Raw genomic sequence first — 23,185 nt, 5'->3', positions numbered from 1 at the left:
ATGAGTGTCTTACTACTGCTCTTTGAAAAAAAATAGTAAGTAATAAAAAGCAGAGAGGGCCTCAGACCCAGGAAATTTCAGGTTATGATAATATAGTTCAGAATTTTATACTTGGGCTAATTGAAATATAGCCATAAATAATATATAAAATACCTAACAATGGAAGTATCCATACATTGCCAGTATGCCAAATACTACGCACCTTCTAGATTAAGGATATTCAAATCTGCTATAGTAATTCTCAAGCTGTTCATTCAGTTAAAACTGTTCTTTCCTTTCTCTCCTGCACTAAGCATGCATACATTTAACCTTCATCTAGGTCTTAAGTTCACAACAAAACGCTTTGCTGAGAAACCCTGGATTTAAGCACAAAAATCGGGATCTCTGCGCCCTCTAGTGGAACTTCTCTCTCACAAGCTGGGTGCAAATGCAGCTGTTGGCACCTGATCCCTTTTTCCGGACACTGGAATTGTTCAGCTATCAAATTAGATGTGAAGAGCGTGCAATGCCCGGTCAAAAGAAAATCCAGTTCATTGTTTTCCTCCAGATTCATCTGAGCCAGCTGCCCAGCAAGAACCACAGTTCAGTCACCAGTGGCCAGACAGATACCAGTAAAGGCCTAAGAGATCCAAGAAAATGTCAATACCTGAGACTGCCCACAACAGGAAAGATTCTGGGAAATCTCACAGCTGGTATTTCCAGGCAAACACGTGCAGTATGGAGCTTTCTCACATATATCCACTTAGGTAAGCCTGGCATCTAAAATCGAAATCCAAAACCACACAACTCCCACTAATCACTGTCCAAGGGGAAAAAAGAAACTGAAAAAACAGTTTATGTACTTTCATTACAGTTGGGAAAGGGCAGGAAAGTGCAACTCCACAAACATTTATTCCTCCAGATGACTGTGCCTTTCCAATTATCTTTTTCTGCTTTTTCAGTGATAACCACCCTCTGTGAATTTCACTACTTCAGAGACCTAACTCTCCAAAGCTTTTTAAAAAGGAGAACATGTTACAGCCAGATGTAGAAAGCTGAAAATAAATAGAATGTTTCAGTAAATAAAAATAGTAACAAGAACTATGAAGAAAAGTGAAAAAGTCAGAACTACTGGACAGTGTCATCTGAATCAGCTCGGCTGGAAACAGATTTCCAAACACAATTAAGTTCAATCTGAATCAGTGCTGAAGAACTGGCTTGCACACTATTTCCTCCTAACACTTGACAGATATTATAATAATACAGGGGCATTCACAAATTTTTTTGGATGTGCAGAACTCAAATTCTCATAGAAAAGGCCTTGACTTAATACTGTAGCTGAATTCCAGCAGCAGCAACAAAAAATTAAATGAGACAACTATACAGATGTCTTTTCTACAAAACAGTGGTCTCTTGATATAGTACAAAATGTCCTCAGTGCTTCCTAAAAATCACCCTGAACACCAACTCTTCTAAAGAAGCTACTGAAAAACTATTCTTCTTCTTAGCGATTTTAATGTTTACAAAACGTTTCCAACCTTACATTTTGAAGTAATTTAGCACTACAGTTTTCAGCATTATGGACTTTGATGCATAGGATAGCACATCTGCTCACCTAAAAAATGACTAAGGTATTTCAAGCAACAAGGAGGAACAAAGGAAAAAAGCAGGATGCTGATACTTGCAATGTATAAGATTTTTAGGATAAAAAGATAAATGTAGTGACATGAAAAATGCCTTTGGTTAATAGAAAAATAACTAGTCACATTTTAAAAAGAATCTACTTCCAATGGCAATTGCCTGCAGAATGTGAATGGACTGTTTCTTTCATTCCTTTTCTTTGGCAGTCTGCTACGACTCCCATGCTAACAGCAACAGTCTTGTTCAACTCCTTTGTAAGAATTTTTAAGACTTTCATGGGCTACTCAGCTAAATGGTATTTAAAACTAGAATACAGAAAAATAGTACAAAACTTACCACTTCTTCATCTGAAAGCTCTCGTCCTTGTATACTACTGTTTTCTCTCACAGCTTGTTGGTGTTTTTTCCCTTTAATGTGGCTAAAAAGATACACTTCTGATGAGATCTGTAATGACAATGACTTAATAGTTATTTTTTCTTTGCAAATTTCGTAATGTATAAACAACAGTATTTTACATGTAATACAAAATACGCCAGTTTGTCAGGATTATGTTCAGAAATTCAAGCACAGTACTTTATTCCTCTATCTAATTTACATAAACATCTTTTATGCAGGACTTAACAGTAAATTACAGAATGATTTTCTAGCCAGCAGTGTAATAATAGATTAAAAAGTATGTTGGGCTTTCCTCTCATCTTCACTTCAGTCTAATTTCATATACTGGAGTTTCATTCTGAAATGCACGGTCAGCGAGTATACAAAGACTCCAGTCTGCTGAGCGTGAGCTTCTGTTCCAGCACCGCCTGAGGTGATCCCCTGCAATCATGCTTAATGCAGCAATTAAAGAGAAATAATGCTTAGTGGCATATAAGGCTCCAATAATGCACAGTCTTTGCAAAGCAGTGAAAGCAGTTATCAACAAGAGCAGATCTCCCAGCTCTGGCTCAGTGACTCTGTGGCTTCTCTCCCCAGCCATTCTTGGGACACGGGAGGGCAGGCACAAGCAGAGAGACCCTGCTGAGGCTAGGATGCCGCCAAGCAATGTACTTGGATTCCAACAGCAACCAAAGAATAAGACACCAAAGGAAAAGAGGAGACAAAGAGAACACTCCTTTTCCTTTCCAACACTTTTAAGCATCCAACCAAACTCAATTCGAGAACTTCTTGAGCTTGATGTGGTTTCTCTGTGAGTTTCAATCCAACGAAACTTAACCAATCAACCCCTGAACTCACAGTGAATTCAAATAACCACAGCATCTTACAAAAAGGTGTTCCCAGCTCAGCTGCCTGCTATGTAAAGGATCATATTCTTTACTTTGCTATAAACCTATCTTTTAAACACCTTCTTCCATCTGATGCTCCTGAATTCTTGCTTCTCTTTGCAGAGACAGCCAAGAACTGAGCACTGCCCACAGTCTCCATTGTACCCACAACTCTACACTTCTTTCAAATCTTCCCTAACCCACCTGATTTATGGACAGAAGAATAAGGTGCACTCTTTACAAAAGCAGAGCAGGAATACAGTAAAAGTGCAAGTGAGTGAAGCAGAACTTGTAGCTTCATGGCTTGGGTTGGTCTTGCAATTCCAGCAGTATCCCCTCTACCCAACTTACCATTACATTGCATAATGAGCACTGTTTCTTTCGCTCATAGGGTGTAAGCTTTGGTGCATAGTCAGTATTAGCATGTCTTCCACTACTTAGTTCAGCTGCTTTCTCTTTTCTCTGTTCAATTTGTTCCATGTGCCTTCTAATACTTTCATCATGCTGAATGGAAAATAAAGCAATGAAGAAAACACACACTGAATTACAGCAAATGGAATTAAACTGCGCAAAGAAATATTAACATATTTTTCAGCTAATGTATCCTTTTATACCTTCAGCTGAATCTTCTTCTGCAGTTCTTCCATGGCTTCTTGCTGAGCTGCAGTAAGAGCTGCCAACCTCTCTTCTCGATCTCTAACCAAAAGATAATCAGTATAGGGAGAATTTGTATCAATGTAAAGCATGAATAATACTGGCACATTCATGTTTGGAATGGAGAACAAGAAAACCCAAAAATGAAGTTGAAAATGGTTCAGTAAAAAGAAAAACAACAAAAAGCAACTTAGTTAACAGAGAACGCCAATGTTTTCATTTGAATGACTAATACAGACAGACTCTTGAACCTTTGTAGCAGAACCTGAATCACACCTCAGTCCCAATCAGAGCAATGATAGCCAAGGAGATGCTACAAAAGAGTGATGAATGTGAAATTCTGTCACCATTTGCATTCTTCAGCCAAGGGCTGCAGGCAGTGAACCAATGGGAAGGAGTAGAATGACAAATGGAAAAAAACCCTTATGGCACTGAGGGCAGTGTTTCATAAAATGTTCATCAGTACAAATTTAAACACAGAAACTTCCAGATAAAACTTTGACCAACAACAGCATCACCCTGGTGAAGAGATTTAGATTATTTTTCTGTCTGAGAAAAGAAAAAGGGGTGTAACTTTACTTGTAACGATAACCATTAAGTGGAAATCTGCTTAGGTTAGAGTAAGATGAAACTCTTAAGTAAGAGTTTCATCAAGAACAACTTCCTAGTGATCAGTAAGCCAATGGATCAATTAAATCCTAAAGAGAAAGAGTCAGCTACTCATGCTGTTTATACAAAAAAATTTGTACAATGTGATGGGAGAGAAGCCTGGCAGCTCTAAAGGGCCAAAGACATAATGAAGGCTCTGGGTAAAACTGAGCTATGAAGGAGTCAATCAAAGCCATCAGCCATCTTTTCAAAAAGCATTCTAAAATTAAAGGAGCCTGAGCAACAAAACTAGAGAGCCTAACGTAAGGACTATTACCCAAACTGCAGTGGATTTTGTCATGTCTGGGTGAAAAACCCTGTTTGTCTGGGATTTTTTTAAAACAAACATCTGATAGAAAAAACCAAAATCAGTTCCATAAACATAGAAGGCTCAGATAAAGTAACATTTTTAAATGTTAACAGAATGTTAACAGAAAATATAAAAGCAGATAGGAAAGAAGACAGGGGAGGAAGTAAATCAAATGATAAACACTAAACAGTTGTTCTTTCAGAAAGAAAAAGTGAACTCTTCAATCACTGTGTGTGAGAGGAGTGAGGAAGAGACTACGGATGAGAAGCATCAGGTAGTTTATGTGTTATCTCCCCTGAGGTACAGAAAGGAAAACTGAACTACAAGCTCATTTTAGCTATTTCTTTCATTCTGCATTTTTATGTATTTGTTTAAAGCTACAAACTATGACAACTTATTACCATTTCATACTTTGGGCTAATAGTCTTTGAAACAAAATTCTCAAGTTTCCATTTACAGAGCATCAACATTACTCCTGTGCAAGCCCTTCTGAAAAGCACTCTTTTTACATGGTTAGGGTACTTTACTATACAGTTTCATGATTTCTACTGACAAGAACAAAATCTTCGGTATTATGGATTTCAACTCTCTGGAATATAAAATACTTTGAATACAACTAAAACTTTACTGGAAACAAGTTAATGTACCGTAAGGGCAGAGGGGCTTTTAAAGTCAGTTTTAAGTACACTATTCCATTCATACAGAAGCTTTAATCACCAACAGATGCAAATGGTAAAGCTTATACTGAAGAAACTTTAAGCAGATACTGCAAGAATTACTCATTCCAGCAAGTGCTAAATCTTCAGGACACAAGCCAAATCCTAGCAGCAGGAAAAAACCCAACAAAACACCGAACGATGCCCCAGGGTTCCTCCAGAACACACTGCAATCCAGGACGGAAGGCCAGGACAGCCAGCTTCCTCTCAAGCTCATCCCTCCCTGAGCTTCAAAACCAGGACACCGAGTCCTCCCTTCACTCTGCTATGCTAGAGAAACCTCAGAACTGTTATTAGGGAGATGTAATGACTCTGACATAACAGAATCACCGGGTTGTAAGGCACCACACATTCTTTCCTACACTTTCCTAAAATCATAAAAAAGAAAAAAAAAAGAAAAAAAGAAAAAAGAAAAAAATCTCTCTTGTGTAATCAACATCTGGCAAAGAAAAACAAGTGCAAGCACGGTACTGCAATATCAAGTACAAAGGGTTTGAAAACTGAGCATTATAGCAACAAATACAGAGGAGATTTGCTGACACAATACCAACAGAAGGCAAATGGAAACCGCTGCTTCTCACATGTCATAAGGAAATGAATGGGGTGCAACAAAGGGATGTGGCAGTTTAACTGATGACACTGATTAAAATAAATGATTTAATGACACTGATTAAAATAAAAGAGCAAGGAACTATATGCTTGGAGATTTTTGACAAGATCTAACTGTAGAAGGCCTTAGAAGACAAAGATAGGGACAGTGGGACTATTATTGGCCATTTGCTTACTTTGAGGGTTTCCTCAAATTCAGAAAGATGTAGAAGCCTTACACAGGCAGGGTCTATCTTCCCAAAACAGCATAACCAAATTCTCCATTAGTCCTAATCTTCCTCGAATATTTGCAAATGAGAATAAGATACTGAAGAATCTCTTCCAACTCACTCCATCTCACTGTGATTTTGGCTCAAAACACTGAGGAAGGGTCCATGAAGCCCCAGGAAAGGCTACAGATCCTACCCAGAATTCATTATACATCTAAAGGAAAACTGAATCTCTTTATGATATCACTCATGACTTCAGAAGATGAAAGGTGATCAATACATTTCTGAGTATTTTACTTGGGGAAAAAGAAATCCTCTTCATGACAGTTTTGAAGCAAACAAGCCACTACAATAAAAATGTAACAAGAATCATTAGTGTACACCCAGCACAGAAAAACCCCTAACTTTTAGCAAGGTTTTAAGGAATGCTTATGGCAGGGGAACTGTAGGAAAAGAGGGAGAAATAGTATGTGAATACAAACAGAATTTGGTAAATCAAAAAAGCAGAATGTATCAGACTGCATCAGACTTGAAAGTTAACCTCTCTCATACACCAACATTCATTCTCTCTGCACCTCATGTTTGGCTCAAAAGGAAGAGCGAGAAAAGTCCATGTGAAGTCTCCTTTGTGAACTTTCAATTATGGGTGAAACTATAAACCAAGTAGTTCACAGGCAGCAGAATTAATGAAGCCTGATTTCCTGGCTTTGTGCTTCACAAATGTAATCTTTGGTGTCTACAACAATGTGAAATCAAATTGATGCCAGTAAGTCCAAAAGTTTCAGGAGAGTGGAGGAAACGGGGAACCATGGGTACATTGATCTTGTTGCCTTTGAAAACGAAGATGAAATATGAAAAAGGCAAATTATTAGAAGGTCTTGTCAGCAATAAAACTAAGATGAATATAATAAAATACAGCCTTGCAACTTACATTGTGCATGTATGTAAGGAATACAAAAACCTATTACAGAATTTATGATGACTCACTTGATTTCTTCTTTCAAGCCATTCATCAAGAATCCTTAAAAATGCTACTTCTTAAAATCCTAAGCTTGACAAGCCAGGAAGGTACTGCTGTTATAGAGAAGGTGCAGTTTACTGGGGAGGATAATGGTGAAGGGAACCAAAGAAACGACTGCAAAGTTACCTGGCTCTCTCCCTTGCTGCATCTTCTCGTGCTTTTTCCTTCTCTTGCCTCTGCTGTTCAATCCGTGCTTCCTGTTCCTTCCTCTTCATCAGCAGCTCCTCCACCCGGGCCTGCCGCTCTGCTTCCAGGGCTCTCTTGCGCTCCTAGCCAGGGAAAAGCAAATTCTCACTGCTCTTTTAGGCATGAAATAAAAAGGAATTAAGAGAAACTCTCTGTTAACGTCTGCGGAGCCAAAATGAAACACAAAGCTGTATCTCATTGTGCCCCTGCAGCTACAGCCACATCGTACCTGAACTGCCTCATCCCGCGCTTGTTTCTCCTCTTGCCTTCGCTGACGCTCTCCTTGTAACTCATTTAAGCGCTGTTCGTATTCCTTGAGTTTGTTCAACACATCGTGGCGTTTGTTCTGAGCTTCCAAGGTGTTTATAAAAGCAATTTCATTTACCTGCAAACAATCAGAAAGCCTAAGAAAAGACCTGAGATGTTGAAATAGGTTTCGTCTTAGGGAATTCCATCCATTTGTTAACTATCCACTTGATAATTAAACTGGTGGGACATTTCTCCAGAATGGATTGGAAAACTACCAACTTGAGAATAAGTCTTTAGGTTTTGTAATCATTTTGTATTGTTTTGTTTGTTTTAGACAAGACAGGCCATGGAATATAAAAAGAGAATTTGAATTGTATCAGAGAAACAAGAAATTTGGGTAAAATACAGAAAAATCTCTAAATTCTCTCAGCATCAAGATTTCATCAGTCTCTCTCAATCACAAAATGTGTAATGTTAAAACCCAGATGAATAAATCAGTAAAATACACAAGCATTAGTAGAATCCAACAGGTCTTTTGAGCCAAATTTAAATATATGTGTATTACTGATCAAAAAAGTGGAAGTATAGATAGTATGAATAAGAAAAAAACCAGGCTCATGGTCTAATATTTCTTATCCATATAGCCTATTTCATGAACATGTATTATCTTTTTCAATCACAGGACAGTGCAATACATAAGAACAAAAAATAATAAGAAAAGGTTAGCTTAAAAGAACTTAAATGTGCACGCTAAAAAAAACAGGTAAAGGGAATATATACAGACCGAAAAAAACAGATCATGAAAAAGGGTGGTAGGATAATGTTTGTAACTTTGTTTACTGACTAGAATCCATTTACAGAACGGATTTTACAGGTCAGTAAACAAGCAAGCACTGGGAATTTAGATAACCAACTGGGCAGCAACAGTTACCATGGTCTGCAGCTATCCTACCCATCAGCTATTTCTCTAAAGCCTTCTGGCCCAATTAACCTTGATTTCCAGAACACAAGAACCTCATGAGGCAGCAGATCCTACACACTTAAACACACACAGTATTTGAAACATTTGCTTATCTGGGGAACTATGGCAAGTGTGATTTAGCTAATATAATTACAGAAGTCACATTGGTGTAATGGAATAGTAATCAATGTATAGTAGACTGAATTAGGTAGTCTAGAAACCATTTTAATCCGAGAGAGACAGCAACTAAGTAAAAAAGCAAAATCAGTTTTGTTGTGCTTATCTTGAGTAACACAAATGAACAACTGCATCAATCACAGCTGGGATACATGCTCATCATATAATGAAACAGTTTCAAGGAGAGCCATGTATCTTTACTTGGGAAAAACAGTCTTTAAAATAAAATACTTCATTTATGTTATGCTGGTTTTGACTGGGATAGAGTTAACTCTCTCTGTAGTAGCTAGTATGGGACTATGTTTTGGATTTGTGCTGGCAACAGTGCTGATAACACAGGGATGTTTTAGTTACTCTTGAGCAGGGCTTGCACAGCATCAAGGCAACGGGACCAAAGGGATATTCGAGACCACAGGACATCATGTGCAGCAACGAAACTGGGGGGAGGTTGGTGTGGGGCCACTGCTCAGGGACTGCCAATTGTTTCCTTTTGCATCACTTGTCTTTCTTTATTATTTATCTCTCTTTGTTATTTTTCTTTTTCTTAGAACTGATTTTTTCCCTTCCAGTTATTAAACTGTTTCTGTATCAACCCATGAGATTTCTCACCTTTACACCTCTGATTCTCTCCCCCCATCCCATGGGATAGGAGGCAGAATAAGCATGTGGTTGTGTGGTGCTTAGTTGCTGGCTGGGGTTAAACCATTAAAAGTTTTATCTAAGTAGTATGAAAGAGGCAAACCAAAAAGCATCCATCTAGTGATTGCCTTATGGAATTACGTGTTAAGTCAAAAGAGCACTAAACATACTTAATTTAGAACAACTGCCACATGCTAACTGCAGGTCTCTGTCTATTCCCAGCTGCTCAACAACATTAGTGGTACAAAACACAGCAACACAACTACTGTTTAAGGACACAGAATGCTGGATCTAGAATGGTTTTTTAACAAAAGAGAAGAAATATGAGCTCCCCCCACTTCTCTTTCTACATGCTGGAAAGCAGAGAACTGATCATTAGATCTTCTAGTCCTTCCAGGAGGACTAGGTATCATCAAAAGTGCTGCCACACTCAGTAAGGAACAAAAGCAGCAAGATAACTATCAGCTCTTTATTTCAACCCATCTTTTCCTCCACACCAACCCACCATGACATCTAGTAACAGCTAATTAATTTTAAGTCATATTAGAAAAAACCAGCACCATTTAGACATCAGCATTTATCTGCTTCATGGCTCACATGTGTTCGTACCTAACCCGCACTGTCCTTCACAAACTGCTCAGGAGCACTCTAAGGTGCCACATATATAAAGGCATAGCTGTTAAATAGTTCCTCTTGAAAACAAAGTCACTTACCTTAGCTTCTTCCTCTTGTGCTTTTTTCACAATTGCTTGCAGCTGCACTTCACGTTTGAATTCTGCATGGAGTAACTTCTCCTCCATCATCCTGCGCCTTTGATCTAACAATTCTTCTTTCCATTTCCTTACATCTTTCTCCTATACAGAATGAGCCAATTCATTACTGACAATGGTATCTGACAACAGGGCCTGAATTTTCCTCAGGATTTTCTAATACTTGAAGCTTTCTTCACAGTAACAAAACACTTTCATACCCTACACAAAGCCTGCCTTAAGTTTAACCCAAAGTATACTGCTTCAGTTTGGTGAGTTTTACCATTTCTGTTGGATACATGCAACACATTTCTAGTCTCGTCATGCCTTCCCTGAATCTGAGATTTTCCACTATAACCACTCAAAGAAGTTCATGATTTGAAATAATGCTTTAATTGTTGTGATGCACAAGTCAGCTGTGAAAACTACGTAGATGAAAACTTCATTTCACCACTAGTTTCAATCTCTAATATGTCTACTATGTGGAAAAAAATCCTTTTCTGAAAGGCAGCAGTACAGGCCTTTATATCACATAAAGCTTACCCTCTCCATTAATTTCTGAAGCTTCAGTGTCTTTTCTTCACGTAACTTTTCTCTCAGCTGTTGAGCTTTCATTTGTTTCTCCTCATGCTTCTTTTTGGACTCTGCTATTGTTCTTTCAATAAAAACCAAAGTAGAGCAAAAGCAAGTTAGACAATATTAACTGCCAGTGTAGCAAACATTTCTATGCCATTTCAGTAAGAGAAAACAAATAGGCCACTGGAGGGCAATTATTTCCTGTAAATGTGAATACTGTTCTTCTAGACTTCTTTATTTAGTGGACAATGTAGCACAAGCCTACTCATGAAAAAGTACAGAGAGATTTCTGTAGCACTTTCCACCCACAGCCTAAAACAGAGTAGATTTATGAACAGTTTCAAGCAGCCATGAGTTCGGTTGCTTGTTTTCCCTGGCCAATCCAGGCAGGCAACAACTCCAGCACCTTTTGCGTGAGGGTGACGAGAGTTTCTCGTGCATGTGGATCCCGTGGCCAGGGGGACGTGCAGGCTCTTCCTCCACTCTGTCTCCCCAGGAGTTGCTCTGGCGCCAGGACTCACGAGCTGTACAGATAAAAACAAAGGTGTGGATAATTTAAACACACTTTTCTACAAGAAACACAAATAATAAGGATTAGTTTCTCTAGTTGTCTCTCAGACGGGTTTCCTTGGGCCTAGGTGCAAACACAGACTGAAGCATCTTTAATACCTTTCCTTTTTTAATGCTTAATGATTTTATTACACTTTTATCCAGATGTTAATATAAAACTGGATTTAAAAAATGTAAAATTCTAACAGAGATGCGGAAGAGAGCTGAAGAACAAAGAGACACAGAGTTAGTTTGAACACAAGATCCATCCTTCCTCAGGAAACAACATAGAAAATAATGTAACTTGGAATGTGTTGGGGAAACTTCTGAAACCTTAACTGGCCATGAGCATAATGGACATTTTTCTAAATTTTTGCTGTCATTTCCATGCAAGCATAGTAAGATGAAAATTTACCTTCATAATCTGCCAAAACATCATTCCAGTCCATAGACAAACCACAGAAGGATATGCTTCCATTGCCCATATTAGCCTGAAATTTAAAATGAACCAGACAGTAAAAACATAAACCTTAACTCACAGGTGTGCACACACACTAAACAGCGCCCACTCAGCAATATTCAGCAATGCTTCCAAACAGAACTCACCACCCCAAAGACAAATGCTGCTCCCGCTCTGACAGTAAAAATGAACGCTTTTGCTTCACTACTCTTCCATGGTTACAATGAACCTAACAAGCCCCAGCTTGCCCTATTTTGCTCCCAGAAATAGGCACCAGGACAATGACTCCATGATCAGAGGACTCTGTACCACTCAGTTTAGTAAGTACCTGAGTTTAGTAAGACTAAATATACCTCAGTATGGTATAATTATTACATGATGCTATTTCATGTGTAAAATGGGTTATGGTAATGCCAAAACAAACACTAACAAATTCTGTATTCATACTCCACTGACAACAAAGCTTGAATTTGGGTACAGTAAAATGAACTGGACACTCACAGAGAAGTCACTGTCATTGTCAGTCTCAATATTAATGTCATTGTTTTCCTCTGCCTCAATCTCTCTGGTTAACTGCTCCTCCTCTGCAATAGCACTGGCAATGGCTTCTTCATTTGCCTTCTCCAGGCGATCTGCTAACTCTTCTTTCTTAGCAAGGACTTCTGCCATGGACTGTAGGAAACATGACACCAGAAAAAAACCCAAAATCAGTAGCAGGCATGAAACAGAGGATTCCACATAGTTAACATGAATTATACAGTATTTTATTCAACTTCTCTTTACTTACAGTTTTTTTACTGATATATTTTGTGAAGGTAGCTGAAAATATAAACCCCACTAAAAGTGTTAGCAACTATTAACTCATTTAATAACTACATGAAACATGTATGAAATTAATTATTCACATAATTCAAAAACTTATTATACAAACACTGTCATTAAAAGCACAAAGACTGCAATTACTGTTTTAAATACTTACTCCTTAGGGACTCAGCAAGGCATACTCTGAGTGCATGCATGCTGTTACCTCTACAAAAGGAATCATGCTCCAAAGTATCATTTAAAGATTGAAATTATCTGCATGAACTGTGTCTGGAAACTTCACCATAGTTAATACAATGGAATCTCAGGCCGTACTTGTCTTTCAACATGAATGACAAGAGAGTGGGGTAAAAATGTAAGCCTGAATATGTTGATTTTCTTTTCCTTCTCTAGTGTGCAGCATTAACCAGTTGACTTCCACTCCAGCTACCGAACAATGTGCCACAATACACAAATTGGTATTTAAAGCTGTCTGATCTGGAGTAGTAAAATGCTTCCAAGAGACACAGATCCCACCAATCTGGCAGCATCCTGAACTGTTAATAACTGTCTGAAACAATGTTAGTGGATGAGATGCTAGAAATCTGCTCTAAAAGCAAACAGGTACTTGGCTTGGAAATTATCTGGAAGGACTCCAGTTTGCAAAAGTTAAAGGGAAAGTGATTCACAGGAAAACTTCTGCAAATCAGAATTTTAATCTAGTTTCTGATAAAACAAAACCAAAACAAACCACCTGAAAGTATAACCTGGATTTTATGTAACATTACTGCAGCTCGCCACTCAAGAGAACCCCAGTGAAGCAGACACACACCCTGAGACCTGTAATTCTCCAGACAGGAAAGGACACTCTTTTCGGGAAGCCAGAAAAAAACAGAATACTGACTTCATGTTTTTTGCTTTAAGAATGGCATTCCTCCAAACTGGCTGTAAAGGAAGACCCAGCAGAGCAGCTCAGTGAGTCTCAAAAAGCAGAGGTCTGACTTTGTTTCTAAGAGAATTTTGATATCTCATGTGTTTCCAGTTTGAATGATGAGCGAAACTGAAGTAAGACTTTAATGAGAGTGTGCGTTAGAATGACTGATAGTGGAAGGAAATGAAAAATTAGCACAGACATTATTAAAAGAAGTAATGAGAGCACAGATGTCTTTATTTCAAATAACACATTTATATCTTTCTACTTTAAATTCAGAAACTTTACTGGAATTAAATTCTATCATGAAAAGTATCTATGCAACATTATTTTTCCTACAGTTAAGTACCTCATACATTTTTTTTACAGTTTTTACATAAGGCTAACAGTAAACACTGTGCAACACAGACCGAGAAAATTAAGGCTTAGATTTATTATTCACTCATAAATCTTATGAGATTTCTTACCAATCTGGCAGCACTCACATTTGAAATATCTGAGGGATCCATTTCAGTTTCAGATTTAGCTTTTTCTGTTTGATGCCAGTCTGTAGTGTCAGTGCTCTGGGAGGAGGAGGCTTCATTCATCTGCAGAGTTTTTGAACTGCAGTCAGTACTGGTGAGAACTGGAGGCATCTCAGGAGCTGGTTCTAAGGAATCCCCTTTCAGTGCTGTGCCAGTGCTCCCATTGGCTTCTGAGGCTGTGAACTAACAAGAGGCATTTGCAAAATTAACAAAATGGAACATACTGATTTTTAAAGTCAGAGTCAGTTTTTAAGGAAATATCTGGCAATAACAGAGTGATGCAAATAACTTCACTTATTTCAGGTGCTCATAACCTTGCAAAAGTTGGATCTTTCTACCTGAAATCTATGTATGAGATGTGCTGACTGCTGACTTTTTGGAAAACATGGAAAAGCTGTTCACGGCATCATCATTTTAATTAGCCAATTTGTGCCAACATCTTAATGCATTTCCATAAATGGAACTGAAATAACCATTATTTAAAAAGCCTTTTACAATCTGGTTATTTCATAAAACCTCTAGACAACATCACCCTTAGAAAATGCTCTGAAGAACAAGTTGCAAGATTTAAGGTTAGAAAATGGTTCCAAATTATGTACTGACCTGAGTTCTTTCAGTTAGAGGACCCTCAGACTGATGTAAAGGATCCTTGTGTACCAGCTCTGTGCTTTCGGATGCAGCACTGTCAGTGACTGAACTCCCATGCTTGTTTTCTGCTGGTGGTGAAATTACATTTTCTTTGTCACTGTCACCTCTGGACTTCACTGATTCTGCAGCTACAGGAGCTTTTGTTGCCAAAGGTGTGGATCGAGATCGAACGGGCCTTCCACGCTGAACTGTTTCCCAGCCTTCTGCATCCTTTCGATCTACATGAAAAAACACCCCCCATTCTCAGAAAGGAAGACTTATAAATAGAAGCATTAGACACAACTATTTTATTATAGTATTACACAAGTTGTGGGAGAAAAATGTTCTCTTTAAAAATCAATACCAAAAAAATCAATGAAATATTCTTTAGCAAAGCTTTTTACTTCAAGGAATGCTTTTGGTATTACAGACACTGGACAACTCTATTCATGGGACATGTTCTGTTACTGCAAAGAGTGAAGCTACTCAGACACAAAAAGGTGTGGGAAATGGCAACATGTACTTAAGCTTGCCATCCTTTTTCCTTGCTATTTCATGAGACAGTAAAGCACAACAAAGCAACCACACCTGCTCTTCTTTGCAGCAACAGTAACGTTAGAGGCCTTTTGTGAAAGTACAGACATAATTGCACAACTTAGCATGGAAAGCAGAAACGTGGCTTACTATTCTTCCAGTGTTTTGTTTACTTCTTTTTCTATTTGCTTCACTCTGATAGCAAAAATACACTAATTGGTGTCAGCTTTTAGAAAATTGCTCCTCCTGGATTCCAGGAAATTGCAAAACATTGCTACAATGGGACTGCAAACACGGAGAAAATAGAAAAGCAGTTTTCTTCAATTTACTTTGATTTCTATGTAGCTGTTACATATGACTTTCTAATTGACATTTCTGATATCTGATATTGGTACATACGTGAAAACCATTTGAAGCTACATTTGTCTGCCTGAAGCATCAGGTCTTATGTGTGACCAGATTTCCAGATTACAAGGTGAACCCCTTCTCCATATGTAACATTTTTGTGGCCAGCAATTAATAACAGCACATCATTTTCCATGTACCTTGAAACAACTGTAAGTGATTATTTGAAGCCTGACAGTACAGCTCACAAGTGTGAAAGGTAAGCTCAGGCCTGTCTATTTGCTGAACAAAAATTCTTGCAAAAACTTCAAGAATAACTATGTATATACTGTCCAACATACTTTTGGCAAAAGCTGCTTTTAAGATTGCTCACATGAAAGGAAGAGAAGGGTGTAGGAGATTACTTTTACCTGGAGGAGTAGAGATGCAAAAAAACCCAACACTAAATTGCCTGTTTTACAGAGGGTAATAATCTAGAATACAACTTGTAAAAAAAATTAATTCTCTGCGTATTTTTAAAGTTTTTACCAACAAAGATGGTCATGTAGCTCAGGCATAAAGACCAGAGCTTGAGCTCAAACATTAAGGTTTAACATATGAACTGGACTAAACAGTTGTTAGGTGGACTTGATGTTCAACAGCAGCAGTAACCAGTAAACTGGAAATCAGCCAAAACCAGAACTAATGGCACTTTCATCCTTTGCTGCCCTTGGCATCCAGCATTTTACAAACATTGCTGGTTTAACTATTGGGTTCTTTTAACATCTCAGGATGAAACACAGCAGCCTGGCCCAACAGCTGGTGTAGATCCTAAGTTACCAGGGAATTTGACAGGACTGTACTGGAATTTATCTTCACTGAGCAGCTCATGCAACAGCTGTTTGTACATAACTATATAACTGTTCACAAACCTTAATAATAATGGTAATGACAGATGCAAAAAGATTATATGGTATTTTACTATTGAGTAATTAGTAATTGAGTAATAGTAATACTATTGGTATTTTATTGTTTCACTCTAGAAAAATTGCTGTGTATTTTAAAGTAAATAAAATTTCCAAACTCTGTGAATGAACATGGCTGATCTCCTCAGATCACTGCTGGTACCAGAGTCTGCAAAAAGCCTTTCTGTGTTCCTTCCCCTTATGTGCATTCACACACATTTCAGAGTCCCACCAACCAGAGATGGGCAGTCAAAACCACACCAATTGCATTTTTTCCTTTGCCACAGACTTTCCATCTGACCCTGTAGGCAACACTGGCCTTCTTTTCATTTCCTCATCTTCATCTAGAAAAAATATCATTACCTACAGGAGCTAGTGATGGGAACATGTTATTGCCCTCTCAGAGACAATCTTAACTCCAGCGGTTCTCCAGGGAACAGGGTTTAATTCCCCAGGAATCACAACCAGATTTACAGCAGAAAGCTCACAGCATCTGGCTCTGCATCCTGTGGGACAAGGACTGCTCAGGCCCTTTAAGGAGCACAGCTGCTCCCATCCCACCAACCTTAGTAACTGATGGGACCACAAAGACTTTGCTGTATCTGGCTTAGGCCAAAATCTGGCCAAGAAATTTTGCTGGCAAGTAACAGACACCAGAGATTGTTCAGAAGAGCTGCTAAAATCAACCAAAGAACCACCACTGCTGTACTGCAGCAACTTCTGGATTGCAATTCCTTTTGCTTGTCATTTGCAAAACAAAATTATTGAAACGCTTCACTTCTATTTGTTCTGAAAATTGAAGTCACCTTCTACATAAAAGCATCTTTTCTACATTAAAAGGAGCAGAAGAGACCGTTTTGTAGTATCTACTACCTAAACATAATTTTACTAACCTCTAGGTAATAAGAGATATTAATCATATATATGTATCTCAATAATAGTACTAATACCTTTTACTAATATCTACTAAAGTTTATTCTACCAAAAAAGAATATTCTTGCCTGTTGATTCTTTGCCTTGTGACATATTGCTTAGTAGTCTACAATGACAGACTTAATTAGAATAAATTATTCAGAGCATAGCGGAACCATAATCACACTTACTAAAGTAAAAATGAATCTTTTCATAAAAGCCATTCATGTTCAATTTTTAATTTGCATTTTTTCACTGTCAGATTCATATTTATTACCCAAGACTCAACCAAGCATTTTAATAGCCAGAAATATCTGCATTTGAAAGAATATTGTTTGGTGACTTCTTTAAACACAAGGCAGTTTTTAATGCATATATGTATTCAGACTCCTGAACTACCTGGAGTCAATTTAACAGTGTGATGCCATCTGACAATTAGCAGTGCACCAGAAGATACTTGTTCATTTCAATTCATCAATCAGTTTAGTATTCAGTCATTTCCAGGCATGTTTTTAACTAAGAGCTCGCAAAGCTAATACATTTATTACACTAGATCACATCTAATGAGAGACAAAGTTAATACTCAGTAAGGCACAAATCTTCCTCCACACTTATTCCCTAAGTCTGGAATTCTTATAGCCCAGCAGCCATTTCCACAGGCTACGTATCACATGCCGGGTTTGATTACCCCCAGAGCTTTGCAAATGAATAATTCATTTGACTACCCTGATCATTCTCTAGTTTCACATGAACCTGGCTGTCCCTGCCTGTGCTTGTGTTACATGGAAGTGACAAGCCATCTGTTATCTCAGGGCCCTCACAGCCACCAGGCTCCTGGGAAGTTGCTCCATCTGGAAGAACTGGCCAAGGAGCCTCACTGGAAACACTACTAACAGAAATCCAGGCAACTATGTGCAAACTCCTGGGGGTTCTACCTCAGGAGATGCATGGCCCTTCTAAAAAAATTCACTTGCCAGTAATATCCTGCCCAAACCCCCACATTACTAAACTTCAGTTCCATCTGAGCCCAAACCAGAACAGCTACTTTAGAGGATTGTACATCCTGCAAAGTTTCCAGTCTTAGCTGCATTACAGAGAACATCTATTCACAACTATGGATGTGAGCAATTAATACAGGAAAGATTATAATGATAATAATAGTAATAACAATAAAAATCAACCAGATTTCAAGTATGGCAACAGAAAAAAATTTAGTGTTTCTGAGAAGTTCATATGTTCTAGAGTGTCTTAAATTCTGTAATAACAATTATTTTAACTGTAAGCACCTACTTCCATTTCTAATACACACTCTAAACTCGTATAACCCCTCTCACTTTTTACCACAGGCACCAGGGAATTCATGACCCATGAAACTGCTCAGATAGTAAGAACAAACTACGCTTCATGTTGTAAAAAACACTCAAGCATGAAAGACAATTTAAAAAAATTCACTAAAATATTGAGGGTAACAGTAAGTTTAATGAGGGAAATGAGATAAGATGATTTAACCTCATTTAATTATGATTCCAGAAAAGGAAAGATTAAAGAACTATATGGAAAAATAATGCATTTTCTCTCTCCCTAAGGGCTTATTTTGTTAAATTTGGAAATTGCATCAACCATGAAACAGATACAGTATCATACTCATCCACATCACAAAATCATTGTGAGGCCTAATGATAATGCTGTTGGAAATCACTGGAGAAAAAAAGTGTTTGGGGAAATCCTGTGGCTGTAAGCCCCAGCTGGGCTTTGGGTGGGCAAGGGAGCATTACAGGGGGCAGGGGGAATCCTTTCCCCAAGGCCCACATGCACCAAACAGCTGGGAGTGCATTAGCTGGGGAAGGGGCAGAGCAGATGACACCCGAGCCTCAGAGCTGCTTCAATAATGCATGTGAAGGGCCTCTGTGGCTCCCTTCACATAAACCTCACAGATTTTCTTGTGCTTTCATCAGTGAGGATAACTGGATCTTACCAAAGCGATTCCACCTCCCACACAAAGGACAACATGCTTCTACAGAGAACTCGATTTGTTAAAAACGTAACAGTTCAGCCACGAGAGAATCACTGAAATACTCCAATGCTCAATGTCAGCAATTAGAGATTCTTAAGGATAAACAAAGCCTAGCAGGAATAACTGTTATTTCTTAAAATTAAATGTTTCAAGTCTGGATTGCATAGTACATTTGACTTGAAGATTACTGAACACTTGCAGGCCAGTACTACAGGACCTAAGAGGCTTCTCTTTTTGGAGCTCATCAGCTGCAAGTAACATTCAATAAAAGCACAACACTGATTTCTTCAGCCCTCTAAAAGCCTCTGAAAGTAACATAAGGATAAAGTCTTTTGTTTTCCTCCTAGCCTCTTAAAATATGTTATCCATATTGAAATACAGATCATTTTATTCCCTGTGTAGCTAATAACATTCTCCATATGCACAAGAACACCTAACAAAGGTATTTTAGCAACAGCTTGGAGCCTGTGACTCTAATATGAGCGATAATCACAAGAAAAAGCTTCTGTTATGAGTAACTTCAACTACTGGCATATATTAAAAGTGGAATTACTTCAATTAATCAATTCAATTACATCAATTATAGTGCTGAAAACTCAGCCAAACAGCTCCTGCTCTCCAAGCAGCTCACTGCAACTGTACACAGCAAACTACTTCCTCATGTAAGCAGTAGCCATCAATCCCATTCCAACCACCATCTTTAGAGTATGGGTTTGATGGCTCTGCTCTGAGCAGAGGAATCCACTACTGAACTCATTCATGTTACACTGCAAGACCCCTGGACAAGTATTTTACCTCCATAATATGCCACAAGTCTGCAAGTCACTATTACATAACTTCTACTACTCCTAGGTTGAACATACAACTATCTTAAATTGATACATGCACTTCCTGAAACTTTTCTTATTGGAAAAAAAAAACAACAACACTTTTCATTTTCTTTCAGAATATCCATTTCTACATTCTGCGTGCTGGTTTTGCAGAAAGTCATCTGGGACCACACATGAAGAAAATAAAGAAAAAAAAAGAGCATCTCTTAAGATAATCTCAGGGATCCAGTCCAAAGAAACCAATTTTATAACCCAAATGGTAGTTTTTTATGTCTGCAACAAAACCAATCTCTTCTAGAACAAAAGATACTGCATCAAGGATTCTCCAAGGAGCATCTTTAGAGAAACAATTCATAACCAAACGTGGTAACTCTTGTCTTGCAAGGAAAAAACATCAGTTGGTACTTCAGCACAGTTCTAATAGCATGTTCTCCCTGGACATAGAAAACTATCTTGAGCTCTTCACAGATTCCCGGGCATGCATTAGTCTTTATATTGTTAAGCCATCCCAACTTGCAACCAGTTAGATCGGCAGTTTGTGACCAAAGACCTTTTGCTTCTTGGGATGTTATAAACTGGTATTTTAACAGATCAAATTCTAGTTAGTGAAAATACAGCAGAATGTTACCTACACATGAAAAACATGAAAACACACTTCTGTCTCAAACTTAACTACTGCAATGTATGGCTGCATTAATCTTTTATCTCTATACTTTAACATTGTATTTCACAAAACTAGGTTTAATTTTGCTTAGAACTTAGGTCATCACATTCTGAATTTACTTTATACCACAGAGTTTGTGAAAATAACTTAAGCCACTGAAAGGGACTTGCCATTTTTCCGCAGTGACTTCTGTGCCGGAGGTGCCAGACAGGCTTGTGCTGTTGCCAGCTCAGGATTGGCAGCTTTAGTTCCATGGTTGGCTTTTACCTTATCAGCCCAACTTACACCTGAAGGAGCCAGGCGTGTTGCAGAAATTGTCACTGCAGAGTTCCTAAATGAAAGTCACAGCTCTTTTTAGTGTCTGATCAAGTAACAGAACAGTTTGTTAGAAAGCTTTATCAGAGTCTGTCAGAGACTATCAGAATGGTGCTGTACAGAACTACTTACTTCTCCTCTGGCAAACTCTCCAGGTTGCAGCAATTTATACTGGAAAGTTCTTGTAATTTACTCAACAAATCTTTGTTTTTAATAAACAAGATGAATTTAATCTTTATGATACTAATTTCTTAAGGAATTCATGGTTTTGGCAACCAAAGAAACACATAATAACAAATTCTGCATACTAAGTCTTGAAAAATACTCCTGTCACTTTAAGCCTGGCATTTGATCATTTAGCACTCCCAACTCATTTTCATTAAAAATAATGAACAGAGTTTTCCCTATTCATCTTCCACGTAAGTGATTTTATTTATTTTATTTATTTATTTTATTTATTTTTATCATACCCTTCTTGTTATCTCTTCTCCAAGTTCTTTTCTTTTTGCATCAATGCTGGTGGATACCTCTGATTGTTCCTGTTTGTAGTTTCTCTACTTTTCCTACTTTTTCTATACTGCTTTGGGGAAGATATGAAGATGACTAGAGGTATGAACCATGAATTTCTACAGTGGTGCACCACTACCTTCTCTACTATTCCATATTCATTTCCTAGTAACTCCTAGCATTCTGCCAAAAGTTTCCGTAGTACCAAGTATGTCTCAGCCCTTATTTTCTATCCTATTCTCTCTCTCATACACAAAATACTGCAGCTCTCTGGCGTTGCCTCGCTTTGAGACACACAAGTGGACTAAGACAGAAGAAAACAGTTTACAAGTGTGAAGGATGGAAAACCCATCTTGTTATTCCCTGCTCTAACACACACAGTTGCTCATCATGTCCCTGTGATTGCGAATAAAACAGCTCCAGCAGCAATACAACATGTAATTACATGCAAAAAAATATAAGGCTTAGCTAAAAGACTAATCATGCTGAGCTGTTATGTTCTAATAAAAATAAAAGCGCATTGATTTCCACCAGATTCAAATGTTTCACTTGAGTGCTTGTGCATATTTTCTCCCCACCACCAGGCATTTAAGCAGACACCCCTCAGATGCTGTCAGGTAGGTATCAATAGATACCCCTACACAGGGCCTACACCAAACAGACTTTGCAGTATTTTTGTAGAAATATTTGACATGCAAAATTTCAGAGAGCTCAATACTCAGAAGTGCTGCCCAAACAGTCCAGTATTACATCTCGGCTGAGGACACTGTAACCACTTAGGAAACTGGGCAGTGTGTTCCCTAGATCCCAACAAACCTGAAGGAACTACAGCACACACACTGAGAAAGATTTCAACTGGACACATTCGTGCTCTCCAGACTGAGACAGGACTAGACAGTGTTGCTCTAAATTTATGCACATTTTTGTTGAACTGCTTTCAAATACTTTCATTTCAACAAGTAAAAGATGCTTTACTGCAGTATATAACATACTCTACATTTTAACTAGTATCAGTTTTGGCACACATCAGAATCATCATAATCTCACTTTACATTCACTCTTTTTGACCTGTATTTACTTCTGCATGCTCAGCTGGCCATTCACATTGCACACATTGGCAATTTTAAAATGCTACTTAGAGACATTTTGACCTTTGTTTTGTAGAGAGAAGGGAGTACTAAACAGATAACATGAAATACTCTAACAGTATTTTATCTTCAGGTCTTTCTAATGACCAGTAATTAAATATATTACAAAGTAAGGAAAAAGTAAGTCCTTTATAGGATTTTCCTTTACAGATCATAGGCTTTTCTTTTATGAATGCAAGTAATTGCTTATATGATTTACTAAACAGCAAAACAATACATTGGTTACTATAGAAAAATAGTGCTTTTGTGAACTTTGCTTCAAATGAATCTTTATTTTAGCTTCAATAAACTTCTTAACTGGTTTCATACCCAAAATTTAAACTCCTTCGAGCATTTGATGTCACACTAATCCTATCTGTGGATGGACTTGGGATCACATGGCGTCCTGGAGACATTTTCTTTACTTCCCAGGCCAGTGAAGTAGGTCTGCAAATCCAGGAAAGAAAAGCTTAAAAATACAATTCACAATAACTCTTCCTATCACCTTAAAACAA

At 38.0% G+C, this 23,185-nt stretch overlaps 1 protein-coding gene across 2 annotated transcripts in view; it reads right to left on the bottom strand.

The window, feature by feature from the left end:
* Positions 1-23,185, bottom strand: part of SCAPER (S-phase cyclin A associated protein in the ER) — a 135,062-nt gene that overhangs the window by 90,797 nt on the left and 21,080 nt on the right. Inside the window, exons 6-19 of one of the 2 annotated variants that reach the window (XM_008641953.2) lie at positions 23,001-23,117; positions 20,892-21,052; positions 14,455-14,717; positions 13,795-14,034; positions 12,097-12,267; positions 11,551-11,626; positions 10,993-11,110; positions 10,554-10,665; positions 9,975-10,115; positions 7,465-7,620; positions 7,176-7,318; positions 3,497-3,578; positions 3,234-3,386; positions 1,957-2,064 (exon numbers count right to left, since the gene is read on the bottom strand). In XM_008641953.2, the coding sequence (XP_008640175.1) occupies positions 1,957-2,064; positions 3,234-3,386; positions 3,497-3,578; positions 7,176-7,318; positions 7,465-7,620; positions 9,975-10,115; positions 10,554-10,665; positions 10,993-11,110; positions 11,551-11,626; positions 12,097-12,267; positions 13,795-14,034; positions 14,455-14,717; positions 20,892-21,052; positions 23,001-23,117 (2,041 nt within the window). The remainder of the gene's footprint in view (positions 1-1,956; positions 2,065-3,233; positions 3,387-3,496; positions 3,579-7,175; positions 7,319-7,464; positions 7,621-9,974; positions 10,116-10,553; positions 10,666-10,992; positions 11,111-11,550; positions 11,627-12,096; positions 12,268-13,794; positions 14,035-14,454; positions 14,718-20,891; positions 21,053-23,000; positions 23,118-23,185) is intronic. The other variant, XM_008641954.2, reaches the window with a different exon arrangement.

Source organism: Corvus brachyrhynchos, unplaced genomic scaffold (genome assembly GCF_000691975.1).
Source record: "Corvus brachyrhynchos isolate BGI_N302 unplaced genomic scaffold, ASM69197v1 scaffold309, whole genome shotgun sequence".
Classification (NCBI taxonomy): Eukaryota; Metazoa; Chordata; class Aves; order Passeriformes; family Corvidae; genus Corvus; species Corvus brachyrhynchos.
Note: the sequence above shows the minus strand (reverse complement) of the source record. Positions and strands in the feature narration are given on the sequence as shown.